The 17,850-nt window shown below is 31.6% G+C and overlaps 1 protein-coding gene across 1 annotated transcript; it reads right to left on the bottom strand.

The window, feature by feature from the left end:
• Window positions 1–6,942: 6,942 nt before the first annotated feature.
• LOC115717543 (uncharacterized) lies at window positions 6,943–7,980 on the bottom strand. Its single transcript, XM_030646529.2, has one exon. It carries the CDS (start codon window positions 7,978–7,980, stop codon window positions 6,943–6,945), a length of 1,038 nt encoding a protein of 345 aa, XP_030502389.2.
• Window positions 7,981–17,850: the final 9,870 nt, after the last annotated feature.

The following is a 17,850-nucleotide window of genomic DNA, read 5'->3' as shown; positions in this document are numbered from 1 at the left end:
CAAAACAAAAAGTTAAAAAAAAATACAAAAAAAAGAGAAAATTTTGAGAAAAATAAATAAAATATTCTATATTAATTATTATTTATGAAGCTAATAAAATATTAAGAAAATGAGAGAATCAATAATGTTAATTAGAGAGATTTTAGAGTGCCACATCATTGTCTCATATCTCTCCTTTACATATATAGATATTTTCTAACTTTTTTAAAATATTTTATGTTTTTATAGAAAAATTATTAAAAATATAGTAAAATATTAATTCCTAGATTTATGCTTTTTTTATAGAAAAAATATATAAAAAATAGTAAAATATCAATTTATAGATTTATGCTTTAATAAAATATTAAAATTGAAAGAATTAAGGGGAGAAGAGATAAATAGTTTAGAGTGATTTTAGAATGTCATGTTACCGCTTCATACTTCTTCTTTATATATATATAGTAAAATATCAATTCGTAGATTTATGCTTTTTCATAGAAAAAATATAAAAAAAATAGTAAAATATCAATTTATAGATTTATGCTTTAATAAAATATTAAAATGAAAGAATTAAGGAGAGAAGACAAAAATAGTCTAGAGTAATTTTAGAATGACATGTCACCACTTCGTACTTCTTCTTTATCTATGTATATTGATTGATAGATAGATAGGTAGATATAGACAGTTTAGTAATAAGTGATAAAATCATGATTATTTTTAAAATACCTTAAAAAAAAGCCAAAAGTCAAAATATGATGATAGATTTTAGCGTTATCAATTTTTTTAAAACATATCATTTTTAAATATCTTAATTTTTTTTAAAAAAAAAAAAGCCAAAAGCCAAAAGCACAAAAATGTTATAGCCAAAAATTTTAGAGTTATCATTTTTTAAAAAATATTATTTTCAAATATCTTAATTAAATAAAAAAGAAAAAATAAAGCCAAAAACACAAAAAATACAACACTCACGTGTGATAAAAAAAGCCAAAAAGTTAAAAAAAAATACAATAAAAAGATGAGAAAATTTTGGGAAAAATAAATAAAATATATATTTTATATTAATTATTATTTATGAAGCTAATAAAAAATTAAGAAAATGAGAGAATCAATAATGTTAATTTGAGAGATTTTAGAGTGTCACGTCACCGCCTTATATCTCTCCTTTATATAGATACTAGTTAACATGCCGCGCTTCGTGCGCTCCTTATAGAAATTTTAAATTATATGTATGAATATTTATCAAATAATAAAATCATATCAAATAATTTTAAAATTATTTTTATGTAAAATTTAAAATATATATTTATTAAAAAAATTATATAAAGAACTCTAAAAAATTTTTTTGTTTAAAAAAAAAAACTATCCATACAATTTCTCATATACAAAAAATATCTTCAAATATACATTGTGAAAAAAATTAAAAATTGAACAATACTCAAAAAAAAATATAGGTATAAAACAAAAAAGAAGATCGTAAATTTATTAAAAACTAATGAGATAATTTCAAAAGAACTGTCATTATGGTATCTCACTTACAGTCACCACTACATTTAAAGTTGATGTCATCACCGTATCGCCACGTTACTGCCTTATGACTCAGCTTTATAATATATAGATAAATAAATATAGCTAACTTGAAATTTTTATTAAAAGATATTACTAATCAAAAATTAAAAAATATGAGTGATATTGGAATAAGGTTTTAAAAATAAAAAATAAATAACTTCTTTATTTATGCACGTAATATATATTAATATATATATATATACTACATAATATATTTAATATATACATAAAACACATAATATATGTGATATTTGCTTATTTAGATTTTTTTAATTAATAAATCAATTAATATTTATATATTTAGTAAGAAATTAAAAAAATAAGAGAATTAAGGACATAATAGATAGTATAGAATAAAACCAATCTAGAATAACATGTCACTGCCTTCTATTTCTGCATTCTTGTAAATTTTTGAATGGTTTACAGTGCCAAAAATAAGAATATCAAGAACTTTATTTTAGGCATTGTAAACTATTCAAAAAAAATTTAAAATTTTATAGGCATGATACTGTAATTAAAATAAATACCGTTATGAAAAAAAAAATATTTCGGCATGTAATTTCAGGCATGAAGGTTAACTAAAAGGTTGTAATAAAAAATTATAATTAGCACTATGGCAATTGATTTTCCAAAATAAATGATTTTTGTCGATATATAAATGAATTTTAATAGATATTTTTAAGTTAAAAACAAAGTTTATAAATATTATTAAATGTAATTTAGACTATGGCAATTGAAAGAACTTTCTAAAATTATTTCATATTTTGTCTATATATTGTATAATATAATATTATGTATAAATATATAAATTACATATTGAAAGAAAAAAAATTACCTATACATTAAATTAATTCTTTTATTTACATAATATATATGCCAAGTACTGGTTATATATAGATTATATATAACTTATAGATTTTAATTTAAAAAAAAAATGGAAGAAGTAAAAAAACGTGACAGTAAAAATAAATCAAAAAAACAAAATGAAAAATTGATGATAAATTTGAAGTTATAATTTATTTAAAAATAAATTAAAAAAAATGAGAGAATTAAAGAAAAAATAAATAAAGATATATATTTTATATCAATTATTATTTAAGAAGTTAATAGAAAATTGAAAAACAAATGAGAGAATTAAGAAGAGAATAAGTAAGGCTAATTAGAGAAATTTTAGACCGTCATGTCACCACGTCACATAGTCTAGAATCTCATACTTCTCATTTATATAGAACTAGGAAACAAACTGCGCTTCGCGTGCGGTTGTTTTTTATTTAGTGATAATTAAGTTATATAACGATCTTAGAATGTTTTTAGATTGCTACACCACTATCTCACTTTTTCATTCTAAAAATTAAAATTGATAAATAAGATTATTTGAATATTGTATTTTGATCAATATATGTCTAAAAAAATATTTTCAAGATTGTATTTGATCAAAATATTAAAATTATTTATAAGAAAAATTTATATTTATTGAAAAATTTATGTTTTAAGTAAAGATGAATACTATTTTTAACCCTAATTTTTAGTCCTTATTCGTGTAGAGTCTTTATTTTATTTATATATATATGGGTGACTATTCAATGGTTACATTTTTATTGTAACCATCATGGTTACGTTTTTTTTTACTTGTAATAGCAGGTTACGAATAGATAAAAATTCTATTTCTAGAATTAATTAATTATAATTAACTACTTTTTAAATAATTAAATAAATATTTAACAAGACCTTTTTTAGCAATTAAAATTTATAAATAATTTTTTTATTTATATATAATCCGTTTATAATTATTTGAACAGTTAAGTCATTTAATTATAATATTTATAATTTTTTTATTACAAAAATTAAATTTATTTTTATATAAATTAAAATTTTATTTTTTATAATAAATTTTTAAATAACTTTTTTTTGTTACAATTACGAAAGTAAAAGGAGGGAATAAGTCAATTTTTAAATAATTAATTTTTTACAATTACAGTTACAATTCTGTCGTGTTTCGAATTTTTATTTTATGCCCAATCATGATGTTTCATTTCCATTATCAAGCTCGATTAATTTTGTTTTTAATTTGATTATCTTGCTTCACCACCTTTAATATTGATTATTTGGGAAAATAGAGAAAAACGAGGGAAATGAGTTTATTATTTTTTTTTTTTGATTATAAAATGTGTGTACAACACAAACACAGACAACAACAAAACAAACACCCAAAAACAACCAACGAAGGAACAGGGAACCAGCAAAACAAACAACAGAAAAAACATCTAAAGGAATAACAACCAAAACAAAAGGGCGAACTAAAAGAACAGACCAACACCTCCCTAACCAAAGATCACCAACTCCTCACATATCACCAAGATCCCACTCCGTGAGGTCATCGAGAACAGATTCGTCTAGCCCTTCAGGATTAATACAGCCAATTACTCTCGAATTAGAAGCCCACTTTGCAATGTTATGAGCCATATAGTTGCACTTGCGCGAGATGTGGACAATACCCCAGTCATTCAGCTTGTCACACGCGTGAAGAAACCTTGATTTGGCTTCCTGCAGACTGAAGGCCACACAATTGGATATAGGAGCTTCGAATGCTTTCACGACACAACGATTGTCACATTGGAAGATGATGTTTTTAAGACCCAATTCAATCGCCTTTTCTGCTGCCAGGCACACTGCATGAGCTTCAGCAAGCTTAGGCGAAGTTGCCATACTTGTCTTAACTATGATGGAAAGAATTGTACCCGAATCATCTCGAATGACTGCAGATAACACGCAGCCTGTAGCAGAAATTGCTACATCGGACTTACAGCACGCCCATGAGGGTGGAGGCGGAGTCCATTCTAGAACCTCTTCAACTCTATTCGAGGCAACCATGACATGGTCAAGGATCTTCTGGCGGACCGAGTCTATGATCAACACTAACTCAGTGTCCTTTTTAGCATGTACTCTTTGGTTTCTTTCTCGCCAAATAGCTTCCACAATACATAATGATGTAGCCATGAAATCGTAGAATTCGACGTTCGGAGGGAGATTCGGACCTTTGTAGAACCAATCAAGCCAATCCTTCCAACAAGTGGCGGTAACTAGTTCAGTTCGGATGCCCCATCCAAGGCTAAACTAAATGGCCTTAGCAAAGCTGCACTTCCAGAAGAGGTGAAAAGAAGTTTCACACTCCTCCTTACACATAGGACAAGGTCCTAAAACTCCATCCAAAAATGGGGCCAGTTTATCTTTGGTGGGAAGAATCCCACGAAACAATTGCCACCATAAGAATTTGAGCCTCATATGTAATGGGGAGTTCCAAATGAGTTTCCACAGATCATTCTCAGTATTGGCGGAATGATCACCATTGATGAGTCTACAAGCTGACCTTATGGAGAAGTTCCCATTTTGCTCCACAATCCAAATCCATGAGTCCTCCACACGCTCATCAGGTAAATCTATGTTAAGGGTTGCAGCAGCGTCCGTCGGATTAAACCATTCTCTTACCATTTGTGAATTCCAGCGATTATTTCTTATAATAAACTGTTCAACCCAAGCTACTCCATGAGACACATCCTTTAAAGGTGTGGGGGTACGGTTGGGGGTAGGAACCCAAGGATCGAACCAAATGGAAGTCTTCTCCCCATTTCCAATTTTCCTGCAGATGCCTTTTTCTAGCACCATTCGAGCATCTAGAATGGCTTTCTACATGGCCGAGTCATCTCTCTTTCGGTCAAGCAGTAGAAAGTTTTGGTCTTTTATGTATTTTGCATTTATCACCGCACTCCAAACGCTTGATCGATCAGTGAGCGCTTTCCAAGCCCACTTTGTCATAAAGGCTCTGTTTATCACTCCTCCGCTTCTAAATCCCAGACCGCCTCTCATCTTGGACTGGCATAGAGCATTCCAAGCCATGAGATGCATCTTCCTCTTTTCATCAGTATCCCCCCACCAGAAGTCCCTTACGCATTTATCCACAGTGTTTACCACATTAATTGGTATTGGATCCGAGGCAGCCACATAAGTAGCTAGGGATGATCCGACTGAGTGGATTAAGCAGGCTCGGCCAGCTTTCGATAGGAGTCTAGTTTTCCAACTTTTCACTCGTTGTAGAACACGATCAACCAAGAACCGCATATCCTTTGATCGATTCAGTGATCTAAAGAGGGGAAGCCCCAGGTAAGAGGCATCCTTCTTCATTCTCTTCATATTTAGCAGGTCCGCGATATCTGTTGCACATCTCATAGGGACCTCCTTAGAGAAGAACACTGTTGATTTTTGGTAGTTGACTGCTTGTCCAGACCAAGAGCAGTAGTCTTCAAGGCATTGAACGAATCCTTTAGCTTCCTTCAAAGAAGCTCGCCCAAATAAAATTAAATCATCTGCAAACATCAAGTGGGTGACAGCCGACCCATCTCTAGATAATTTGAAGCCTTCCAGACGACCCTCTGCCTTTCTACCCACAATCAGTCTTGAGAGAACATCAGCTGCAATGATAAAGAGAGTAGGGGAGAGAGGGTCGCCCTGGCGAAGACCAGAGGAAGGGGACAGAGTTCCATGGACCGAGCCATTAATAAGCAGCCCCATTTGTTTGACCATAATGCATTTCTCCACCCAATTGACAAAAGTTCGATGAAAACCTAACCCCTTCAAAGTAGCCAGGATAAAGCTCCAGTCCATCTTATCATAGGCCTTCTCCATATCAAGTTTGATCATCATAAATCCTTTTTTTCCTTTTTTCTTACTCATAGAATGAACGATTTCCCTAGCTACTGCAGTGTTTTGCGCAATTAGTCTTCCATGAACGAAGGCGGTTTGCTACGGAGATATGATGGAGGGCAGAACATGCTTCAAGCGGAGAGCCAAAACTTTGGAGATGCATTTATTCGCTACATTGCATAGCGCAATTGGCCTGTAGTCATTGACCCCAGTGGGACAATCTTTTTTTGGAACTAACACAATGTTGGTGTTGTTTATAAACTGGGGAAGATCCATTGTCAAAAAGAAATGTGTCACCATGTCAATGAAATCCCGTTTCACCACGTTCCAATGTTGAAGGTAGAATCCCGTCGGCATCCCATCTGGGCCTGGAGCCTTATCATGCCCCATCGATCTAAGACAGTCTTCTATTTCTTTGGCTGAAGGAATGCATATAAGCTTCCTATTATCACTCTCAGTAATCAGATTATTACATGCTATGTTCTCCTCTAGTGTACTTGTAGAAGGATTCTTGGAGAAGGTGCCATTAAACTTGTCAATAAACATCTTCGCAATGACCTTGATGTCGTTGACCCATTCGCCATTTTCCTTCTTCAGAGTCTGTATGAAATTCTTTCTACGCCTAATCACCGTTGAGGCGATGAAGAATTTGGTGCAACGATCTCCCTCTTTTAGCCAAGCAACACGAGACTTTTGTCTCTAGAAGATCTCTTCCCTACTAAGCGCCTCATTCAACTTGGCTTTAGGTTCATCAAACTGCGCAATCTGCATATTATTGGAACTTTCGATCTTATCTAGAGTCTTTTTTGCATCAACCACTTGTTGTTGGATTTTCCCAAAGTGCGTTTTATTCCATGTCTTCAAATGCTCCTTTGTTTTCCTTAGTTTCCGGTACAAGTTCACCATTGGGTCATGGTGAAGATTGTCTCGCCAAGCATTTCGCACTACCCAGAAGCATCTCGGATCCCTCCCCCACATTAACTCATACTTGAATTGAGGCTTCAAACACCTTGTTCCCCCCTCAGTATTTAGAAGGATTGGTTTGTGATCCGAAGTACCAACTGTGAGGAGCTCAACAACCGCATTTGGAAATAAAATTCTCCAATCTATGGAGGCTAAGGCCTTGTCTAGCCTTGCTCTTCTAACCGAAGCTCCCCTAGTAGATTGAGAGGCCTTTTGGAACCAGGTGAATTTTCCGCCAAGGCAGCCAAGATCTACCAAGCCGGTTCTCGCCACCATTCCCCTCAAGTCAAAGGAATATCTAGCTGAATTCCTCTGATTGGCATAGTTTAGGCATTCATGATCTGCAAGTGTTCCATTCAAGTCACCAATAAGGACCGTGGGTGACGATTCGTTTACTATCGAGTCTCCAATACGATTCCAGAAATCTTCTCTTCCTGACATTGTAGGCGGCCCATATATTCCAATGAAGTTCCATTTGGTGCCAGGAGGATCGGATTCAATCGAACCTAGCAGAGCATTTTTATCCGCTTCCTTAACCTTGCAAACAACCCCTTGTTTCCAACATACCCCAAACCCGCCCGAGAGACCAATTGTAGGTATGTACACAAACTCAATAAAATGAAGTTTATGAATCAGTTTTTCAAATTTATCAAGAACCAACCTTGTTTCAGATAGGATCACCATATCGGGATTTGACCGGCGAACGATTGCCGTCAGTTGTCGAACTGCCGCGGCATTCCCGAGCCCGCGACAGTTCCAAGCTAGTAGCTTCATGGGGACGTTGGAGACTTTTCTGGGCAAGTCTCCATAGCCCCGAACTGAAAATCCTGTCCTTCAGCATTTGCTTCAATGATTCCAGAGCACTTTTCCGTAGGTTGGTGCAGTTTGTCACTCTCTTCCAATTCTTCTATTACGCAGCTTGGGTGCTCTGATTTTTTCTTTTCAATCACCACAAAATGGTTGTCTAGGTCTATAGCAAGGTCAAAACACTTAGCATTCCATAAATTACGGTAGTGATTAGTTTTACCTCTAGAGGAAGAATTCGCTCCTCTTTTCTTCAGGCTCTTGGGGGTTACACCCGTCCACGCTTTGTCCCTTGGGGGTCTTCCACGTTTTTTGTCAGTTGCTACCGGAGTGGAGGTTGGGTCATCACATTTACGGGGTCAGCCTCTTTTCCGTTTGGCCGGCTTGTCGTCACTGGAGCCTGGGGAGAATATAGAAGCCGTAGTCTCCTCTATGTCCGGTTGAAGTTCAGTATTTGCCAAAGTGTTTTGATTATCATCAAGTGTGGGAATAGTTTCTGGGCTTGGTATAACTCCAGGTATCATATAAAATCCATCCATAGCCCTTCTTTTCCTAGTCCCATGTTCCGATTCATAGCAGTTGAAATCATCAATGCAAAGAATTGGGTTGAAAATAGTGGATTCTCTATGATATTTATCAACTGTTTTTGACCCAGTTAGCGGCCCAAAGGCTGAAGCCCAACAAGCTCTTGAAGGCCAATCTAATGGTTGGGCCTGCGGCCCAAGAAGAGGGTTAAAAGATTGTCCTACTTGAAACTTGGTCATCAATGTGAAATTCCCTTCATCTCTAACGGCTACTTTGCTACCATTAGAAGAGGAAGCAATATCAGAGTCAAAGGGATTCCCAGGTGATTTCATTCCTTTTCTGGGTAAGTTTTCTTTCCCGCCATTCTCCAAACCATTGAGAGTTACATTTGTCTTGTCCGGTCATTCAGCATGGGAGCACGCCTCTGTAGCAGAACCTGGCTCCAAAGCATTAGTGCTATATGTTTATGTATGCTTTGGTGGACATAATGAAAGATTTTAGTCAGGTTTATTATTTCAGCTGTTCCAAAAAATGAAAAGAAAAGTTTTTGGGGGCATGGGATCATCGTAATTTTGGCGAGGAAAAACTCTTTTTTTAAGGAGAAAACTTATTTTAAATTATAAAGAGTTTTGTTATAAAAATTTAAATAATTTAAGTGTAAAAAAAATGCTAAAAGATCCTTATTTAATAATAAATTATAAAAAATTAATTAATAATTATATTTAATTTAATTTTAAAATATAATTAATATTAATTAAAGTTTTAAAAGGAAATATATTAACAGGTTAATATCAGGTTACAAGTCATTTTTTTTTATTTATTTATTTAATTTCTAAATTAATCACAACCATTTAATAGTGATCCAATGACTAAAAAAATGTAACGATGATGGTTACAATAAAAATGTAACCATCAAAACCTCCTCCATATATATATATATAAATTAAATTTTGGACATCATGTTTAGTGAAGCTAAAAATTTAACCATATATTTTTGCTAAAAATAACAAAAAATCAAAATTCTATTCAGACCTTTTATATTTTAAAACTCTTAACTATAATATTCGTTTGGACCCTTTATTATTAAAAATTAAGATTTTTAAAAAGTTAAAAAATAAGACTATATATCAGCAGTGAAGCTTAGTCTACCTAACTTACCTATTTTTAACTATAAATTTATTCGAATTATCTTTAATGAAGTCAGTTTTAGACCGATGCCTAATTCCTTTTTTTCTAGTAGTGGGAAAAAAATAAAATAGATAAAAATAATAATTTTATGTTTAATAATATTCATACAATCATGATAGATAAAAAATGATGAATGAGAGTGAAAAAAATAGTGTAAAAGTATTAATTGATGGATTTTTTTTTTCTGAAAATTAATTAACAATAATATGAGTATATTCACAATTAGTAGTTATACCCATGGCATAAATATTTATATTTAAATTATATATGAGTAACATTAACAATAAATAATTAGAACTCATTCATTTCCATTGAAAAAATTGGTCCCTATTTGAGAATGAACATTGATAGTGAAAAATTAGAATGAAATTTGTGTACATGTAACATATAAAATAAAATAGAAAAATAATTCTATCTATTTTTATTGTTTGAGCCTCCTATTAAAAAACCATCCTTGCATTGATTAATTCTTAAATTCATATTAGTATTATACAATATCATAATAATATAAAATCTATGATTGTAGATAAACCCATAAAAAATCATTAAGATTTTTTTCTTAAAAAAAAAAGAAAAGATATCTCATTAGTAAATTAAAATGCACCAAACTCCTAAGTTTTTCTTTAATTTGCAACTTGTAGAAAAAACTAATGTATCTTAGTTTGATACAAATATAAATAGAAAAAACTAATGTATCTCAGTTTGATACAAATATAAAAGAATTAATAATTTTTTAAAAAATAATTTCAAAAAAAAAAGACCAAAACTTGAGTTTAAAAAGCTAATAAATAAAATATTATTTTTTAGACTTATCATTTTTTTAAACATATAAAATAAAAAATAAATAAAAAATGATTGAATTAATATATTTTATATTAATTAATATTATAAAATTAATAAAAAATTAAAGAAAAAAGAGAATTAAAGAGAGAACATATAATACTCATTAGAGAGTTCTTAGACTGCCACATTACCACATCATACTTCTTTTTTTTTATATATATATATAGATTTATAGATAGATATATAAATTTATGATTTTATCTAATTTTTATTTTATAATAATTGATAAGTATAATTTAATTTTTAAAACTAATATTAATATGTCAACATATTTTTTTTTGAATAAAAGTAATTCATTAAATAACAATATCCGCTATTACAATAGACTGAAGAGCAGAATGAACATTGCTCTAAGTAAAAAGACGATCACACCAAAAACAAGCACCGCGAGCAACACAATGTGGGGCTTTGTTAGCAGATCGTTTAACATGAAAAATAAAAACATTATGTAAAGAAGAAAGAATCAATTGACACTCCTGAATAAACAAACCAAAAATCGATGGAAGAGCAACCGAGCTATTAAGAGCTTGAACAATAGCAATACAATCTGTCTCAACTAGCACATTGGACAAATTCTTCAACTTCAACCAACTAAGAGCCTCCTTGACGCTCAATACTTCAACCACAGCCGGCTGACAAGCCCAAGAATGCAAAGAGGAACTAGCTTCGATTTACTTCCCATGACAATCTCTAATGACCATGCCCGTACCGTATTGAGTTGTTGCCTCAAAAATCGCCCCATCAGTGTTAATCTTCAGCTTCCTAGCAGGCGGCTTCACCCAACACACACTGATACCAACAACAGTAGCATCAAACAACAGCGGTTCAAACCTGTTCTCTTGAGCCAACAACCAACTAGAATGACATGACCTTGCCACTCAAACCACATCCGCAGCCTGAGAAGAATGACCCTGCCAAAGAAGCTCATTTCGAGCTTTCTAAATACTCCATGCTACCATCAAGAGCTCATCCACCAAATCCACTCTACCCCCTGTCAGAAACGCCTTAAACCAATCGGCGAAGGTAGTTTCTGCAAAAAACTGCAACCCCAACCCCACAATCGACCTATGCCAACATGATTGCGCAAAATGGCAGCCAACCAAAACATGAATAATGGTTTCTTCATCAGAATTACAAAACACACAGCGAGGATCAACAGGAACATGTTTTTTACGCAATTGGGTATGAGTTGGGAGACACCCCGAGATAGCTTTCCAAGCAAAGTGAAGAACCTTGGGGGGGACTTTAACTTTCCAGAGAACCTTCCACAATTCAGACTCCAATTGAATACCCCATTCTCCTTTCAGTTCTTGGAGATAGCGGTAGGAACTCTTAACCGAGTAAAACCCATTCGACTCTTTACCCCAAAATCAAGAATCAACATTAACATTATCACTCAGAGGAACCTACATTATCAAATCGATATGCCTTGCCTAAAACAAATCATGCGAGACCTCAAGATCCCATTCCTTACGATCAATGTGCATCAACTGTGAGACCGTGCTATGAGCCAATGTCTAGAAATGACAAAAGATTTTACATCAGAAATCAGCCAAGGGACATTAAGCACAGGGGTAGACACACCAGACCCGATTCTCCTTCTAGCACCATCACGAACCAGTTGTTGTGATTCAAACACACTCTGCTAAAAAAAAAAACTTGGGTTAGGACCTATCTCAGCCGTAAGGAAATTACCATTTGGAAAGTAGAGGGCCTTGTAAATACGTCCCATAAGAGAATCTTCATACAGAAGAAGACGCCATCCCTGCTTTCCTAACAAGGAAAGATTGTAATCCCGCAAATTACGAAAGTCAATCCCACCTGAATTCTTGCTTCTACAAAGTCGTCGCCAACTAAACCAACTGAGACCTTTTGTTCTATTATTAGAGGACCCCCACCAATACTTTGACATTAAGCTCTCAAGGTGTGAAATAGTCTTAACCGGAATAAGAAACACAGACATCGCATAGGTTGGCAAAGCTTGATCAACCGTTTTGAGCAAAACCTCACGACCAACCTTTGATAACAGACGACCTTCCCAACTCTGTATTCGCTTCAGCATCTTATCTTTGAGAAAACCCAATATTGCATCTTTATTCCTCCCCATAGTACAAGGAAGTCCCAAATAAGTACTTTGTTCATCAGCCATGGGCATTCTCAGCATGGAGCACATTCTTTCACGAATAACAAGAGGAGTATTAGAACTGAAGAAAATTGAAGACTTGGTAAAATTCACCTATTGTGCAGTAGCTGCTTCAAACAATTGAAGGAGCCCCAGCACATTAGAAGCTTCCCTCACATTAGGATGACAATAGACATAGCTATCATCAGCAAATAGCATATGTGATATTATAGGTGCCCCATTCGCAACCTTACAACCCTTTAAGAGACCATCAACTTCAAACTTTTTGATGAGAGAAGTAAAACTTTCAGCACAAATGAGAAAAAGATAAGGAGATAAAGGATCTCCTTGACGAATACCCCTTCCCGGCACAAAAGAATCTGACACATGGCCGCCATGAACAATTTTATACTTCACTGAGTTAACCATAGCCAAAACAAGGTTTACGAAACGAGTGTCGAAGCCCATTCTCTCCATCATATCTCGAAGAAAACCCCATTCAACTCTATCATAGGCTTTTCTTAGGTCCAATTTCAAGGCCATATATCCCTCCTTACCCTTACGTTTCCTCTTCAGATAATGCATTACTTCAAAAGCTATCATAATATTATCGGAGATTAAACGACCAGGATTAAATGCAGATTGAGTTAGAGAGATAGCATTTGGCAAAACTACTTTAAGGCGATTCGCAATCACCTTAGAAATAATTTTGTATATCACATTACACAAAGATATAGGTCGCAGATCACTCATAGAAACATGCTACTTTTGTTGGGTTTTATGCCCTAAATAAAACTCATTTCAATATAATCAGATTTACTTATTAATATAGATCAGAAATAACATTTAATGTTGCATGGTTCACATGATTTATTTCATGATTATATGTACATAATGTATAAATTCATCTGAAACCCTTTTCACATACTTGATCCTGTTTATTGTGTCGTCAACACATTGGAAAGTAAACATGACTATGTGAATAAAGTTTCCTAGATTTATCAGACACAGGGTTTTACTGATATGATAATCTACAACAAGAGTTTACTTGTATTTGGAGAAATACTATGTTCTTTCCAGAACATTGGTTAAAGTAAAGCTCAGGTTGGATGCATGGAGTATGCATCGGAAGGGACCGATATTGAACTTTGACTTAGATTTATTAAACTTACCGTAATATCTATTCAAGTCAATATCGCCTAGTTGATCCTAGATCAAATGATCTTAATCCTGATATGATTAGGCTCAATCTTGAAAGGCTATTCGTGTTCTTTGATTTGTTAGTTAAGCCTACTTTTAGGTCAGGGTGATACGTACATTTTGGGAACACGGTAGTGCAATTGAGTGGGAGCGCTATCATAAACATGGAATCTATAGCTTCTATCTGGCGAATAGTAAGCAAAGGATGATCTCCTTCGAGCTTGACCAAACGAACATAAATGGTGGAGTACTCATTTCACATAAGCTGAAATATCATTTATACGGGGTCAAGTGTTTTAAGGAATAAATACATTGTAGGGTGTAACGGTAATTTAATCCCTTTACAGTGTAGATCATTCATATAGAGGATCATTGATCACATTAGGATTATAACAATGGATAACTAATGATGTGTCTATATGGTGGAACATATAGAGCATTCTATATAACTGAGAGTGCAATTCTAAGTTCTATGCGTGGATTCAACGAAGAATTAATAAGTTAGTGAATTTTAGTGCTAAATTCTTGATCTACTTATTGGAAGCTCGGTTATATAGACCCATGGTCCCCCCACTAGTTGAGATAATATTGCTTGTAAGACTCATGTAATTGGTTTTGATTAATCAATTATAATTCACGAATTAGACTATGTCTATTTGTGAAATTTTCACTAAGTAATGGCGAAATTGTAAAGAAAGAGTTTATAGGGGCATATTTGTTAATTATGATACTTTGTATGGTTCAATTAATAAATATGATAAATGACAATATTATTTAATAATTATTTATAGTTATTAAATAGTTAGAATTGGCATTTAAATGATTGAATTAGGAAATTGGCATTTTTGAGAAAATCAGATAAAAAAGGTGTTAAAATTGCAAAATTGCAAAAAGCAAGGCCCAATCCACTAAGTTTAGGGCCAGCCACTTTTGTAGGAAATTTAAACTGATTTTTTCATTATTTTAATGCCATATAATTCAAATCAAACCCTAGAGGAATGCTATAAATAGATAGTGAAGGCTTCAGGAAAATAACACACTTTCTGAATCAGAAAAACCTGAGCCTCCACTCTCTTCTCTAGCCGCCACTCTCTCTCTCTTTTCTTCCTCAATATTTCGAACCTCTCTTAGTGATTAGAGTAGTGCCCACACACATCAAGTGATACCTCAATCATAGTGAGGAAGATCATGAAGAAAGATCATCAGCAAAGGAGATTCAGCATCAAAGATTCAGAGAAAGAGATCCAGGTTCAGATATTTATAATGCTCTGCTACAGAAAGGAATCAAGGGCTAGATATCTGAACGGAAGGAGTCATTATATTCCGCTGCACCCAATGTAAGGTTTCCTAAACTTTATATGTGTTTATTTCATCGTTTTAGAAAGTTCATATTTAGGATGTTAATAAACATACTTGTGAGTAGATCTAAGATCCTGGTAAAATAATTTCCAACAACTGGCCTCAGAGCCATGGTAATTGATTTACTTACATGTAATTTGGACTTTAAAACGATTGTTTGTATGTTCTTTGGATGGTATCATGTTGTATTGAGTGTTATTTGATGATTGATTGATGATTGTGAAATTTTCGTGAAAAATAATTGTTATTTCGGTTCTGGAATTATTTTTATTGGATAGTATGGAAAAAATTAAGCAAGTTAGCCTTTTACAGAACTCAATTTGGATTTTATTTGAATTAGTTATGATTTTTTGAAGATTTAACAAAATCGGAAATTTTGTCTTCGATAGTTTCCTGCGATCGCAGAACTGTCCGTACAGTTTCGGATTTTTTCCTTTTTCTTCAATTTTTCATACTTTTTCATGGAATTAACTTCCAATTTTTTGTATGGTTTTGTATATATACTATTACTATTCCTAATTCAATTCTAATTATCATTTTGAATTAATTTAATTTTTTTTTAATTTAATTCAAGATATTAGTGTAATTTGAATTTGAATAGAATTAGTATTTATCTTTTTGCTTAAAAAATCTATCTTATTTTAAAATTTGATTATATCTTATCTTATTTTAAATTTAAAAATAAGATATTAATAATCATGTAATTTTTAAATGATATAAGATATTTTGCTATTTTTTTAAATTTTGTTATTTTATTTATTTAAATTACATTTAAAATTTGAAAAAGATATTTATTTATCTTTTCTAATTTTTTATTTAATTTTTATTTATAAAATAACATTTAAAATTTAAAAGTAGTTAGCAATTTTTTTTGAAATGATATTTAGGTTGGTTGAAACCTAATTTTTCAAAAATTGTAGGTTTAATTTTAAATTTAAATTAAAAAAAAAAAAAAAAAAAAAAAAAAATTTCGAATTTTTCAAATTTTTTTAAATTTTTCGAAAAATTATTTTTTATTTAATTAATTATTTTCGAAATTAAATATTTAATTTAAAATTAAATAAATCCTACATCCAACTATCCAAATTAACCTTGTTGCAGGAATATGTGTTTTAGCTTATGTGTAAGTTTTTAAAACCTATTATTACTTGATTGCAAATAGCCATGGTTACTTTTTGCCAGATCTAATGATCTGATGGCTCCCTTGGTCAAGATAATAATTTGTAACAGGTATATTTACAATCTTCTTTCATCTGTGTATGACCTAGCAACATGATAGGACCCATCCAAAGTGTGCCTGTGTGAGCCTATGTGTTTAATTTTATTATAGATGCATATAGGTTAATGTTGCTAAATAAAATGTCATAGTCATTGATAGATTTTATTTAGGCCCATTTAGTTTTGGGCTTATTCAATTAATAACAGTTGTTCTTATTAAGGTTAAATTCCTCTCTTTTGGGCCTTGTGTGAGAGTTGGGAGCCATAGAAGTGGGTACGACATACTGAACCCAGCACCCCCTCACACAAACCACCCCAAGTGTGAAGGCCCATTTGCCTGATTTGAATGACTGTACTAGGTTAATTAAACTAGTTTAACCTAATAAAATTGATTAGCAACATAATTAATTTCATTTATTTTGAAATTAATTTAAGAAAAATATAGTTTAAGGAATTTTATATTCTAAGCTAAACTATATGTATTTTCTTGTATTTAATTAAATATAGAATTATAACCATCTAGATTCTTTACGGAACTTAATTTAAATTTTTCATTAAATATTCTTATTTAAGTTGATATTTAGTTATCTACAACTAACCAACTTAAATGTAATATCTTTTGAATTTCAAATTTCAAAATTAAGTTGAGGAATTTTAGGCATTGGTTATTAAGATTCTTAAGATATTTTTTAAGTTAATATCTTTTCGAATATTAACTTAAAATGGAATATTTTTGAATTAAGTGGTTACAACTTAATTTTTTGATATTTAATTAAATTTAAATTTGAAAATATTTAAGTTCTAGATTTTTTCTAGTATAACTTAAATTAGATATTTTTTTCAAATTTTGTGGAAAAGATACTTAGTCAAATAAGATATTTTCTAGATAGTTATTTCTAGACTACTTATTATTTCTAATATTAAATAGGAAAATATTATACATTGTGAAATTAATTATTTAAATAATTAATTTTGGTACAATTTATTTTAAGTATATTTTTCCTAGTATTAAACTAGAGATTAATAATTAAGCCTTCTCTACACTTAATTATTTATTTCTTGAATTTAATACATTTAATTAATTTGAAAAATTAAATATCTAAGTTGATTTTCATCATGATACTTAAATATTTCTTTTTCATGACATTTAATTAAATAGAAAATTATTTTTAGTTGAAATTTATTTTTTCAACTAAATTTAAATAATTTTCAAAATATATTTTTTTCTTTATTTTATTAATCAATTTTCGAAATTGCATTTCTTAAATGCTAGAATTTCGAATTTTATCTTGAAAAATAGATTAAGTTGTAAATTAATTATTTATTTTAATTAATTCTTGGATCAACTTAAATCAATGATTTTTTCATTTATTGATTAATTTAAA

The sequence above is a fragment of the Cannabis sativa genome, chromosome 5 (assembly GCF_029168945.1).
Source record: "Cannabis sativa cultivar Pink pepper isolate KNU-18-1 chromosome 5, ASM2916894v1, whole genome shotgun sequence".
NCBI classification, from domain to species: Eukaryota; Viridiplantae; Streptophyta; class Magnoliopsida; order Rosales; family Cannabaceae; genus Cannabis; species Cannabis sativa.
Note: the sequence above shows the minus strand (reverse complement) of the source record. Positions and strands in the feature narration are given on the sequence as shown.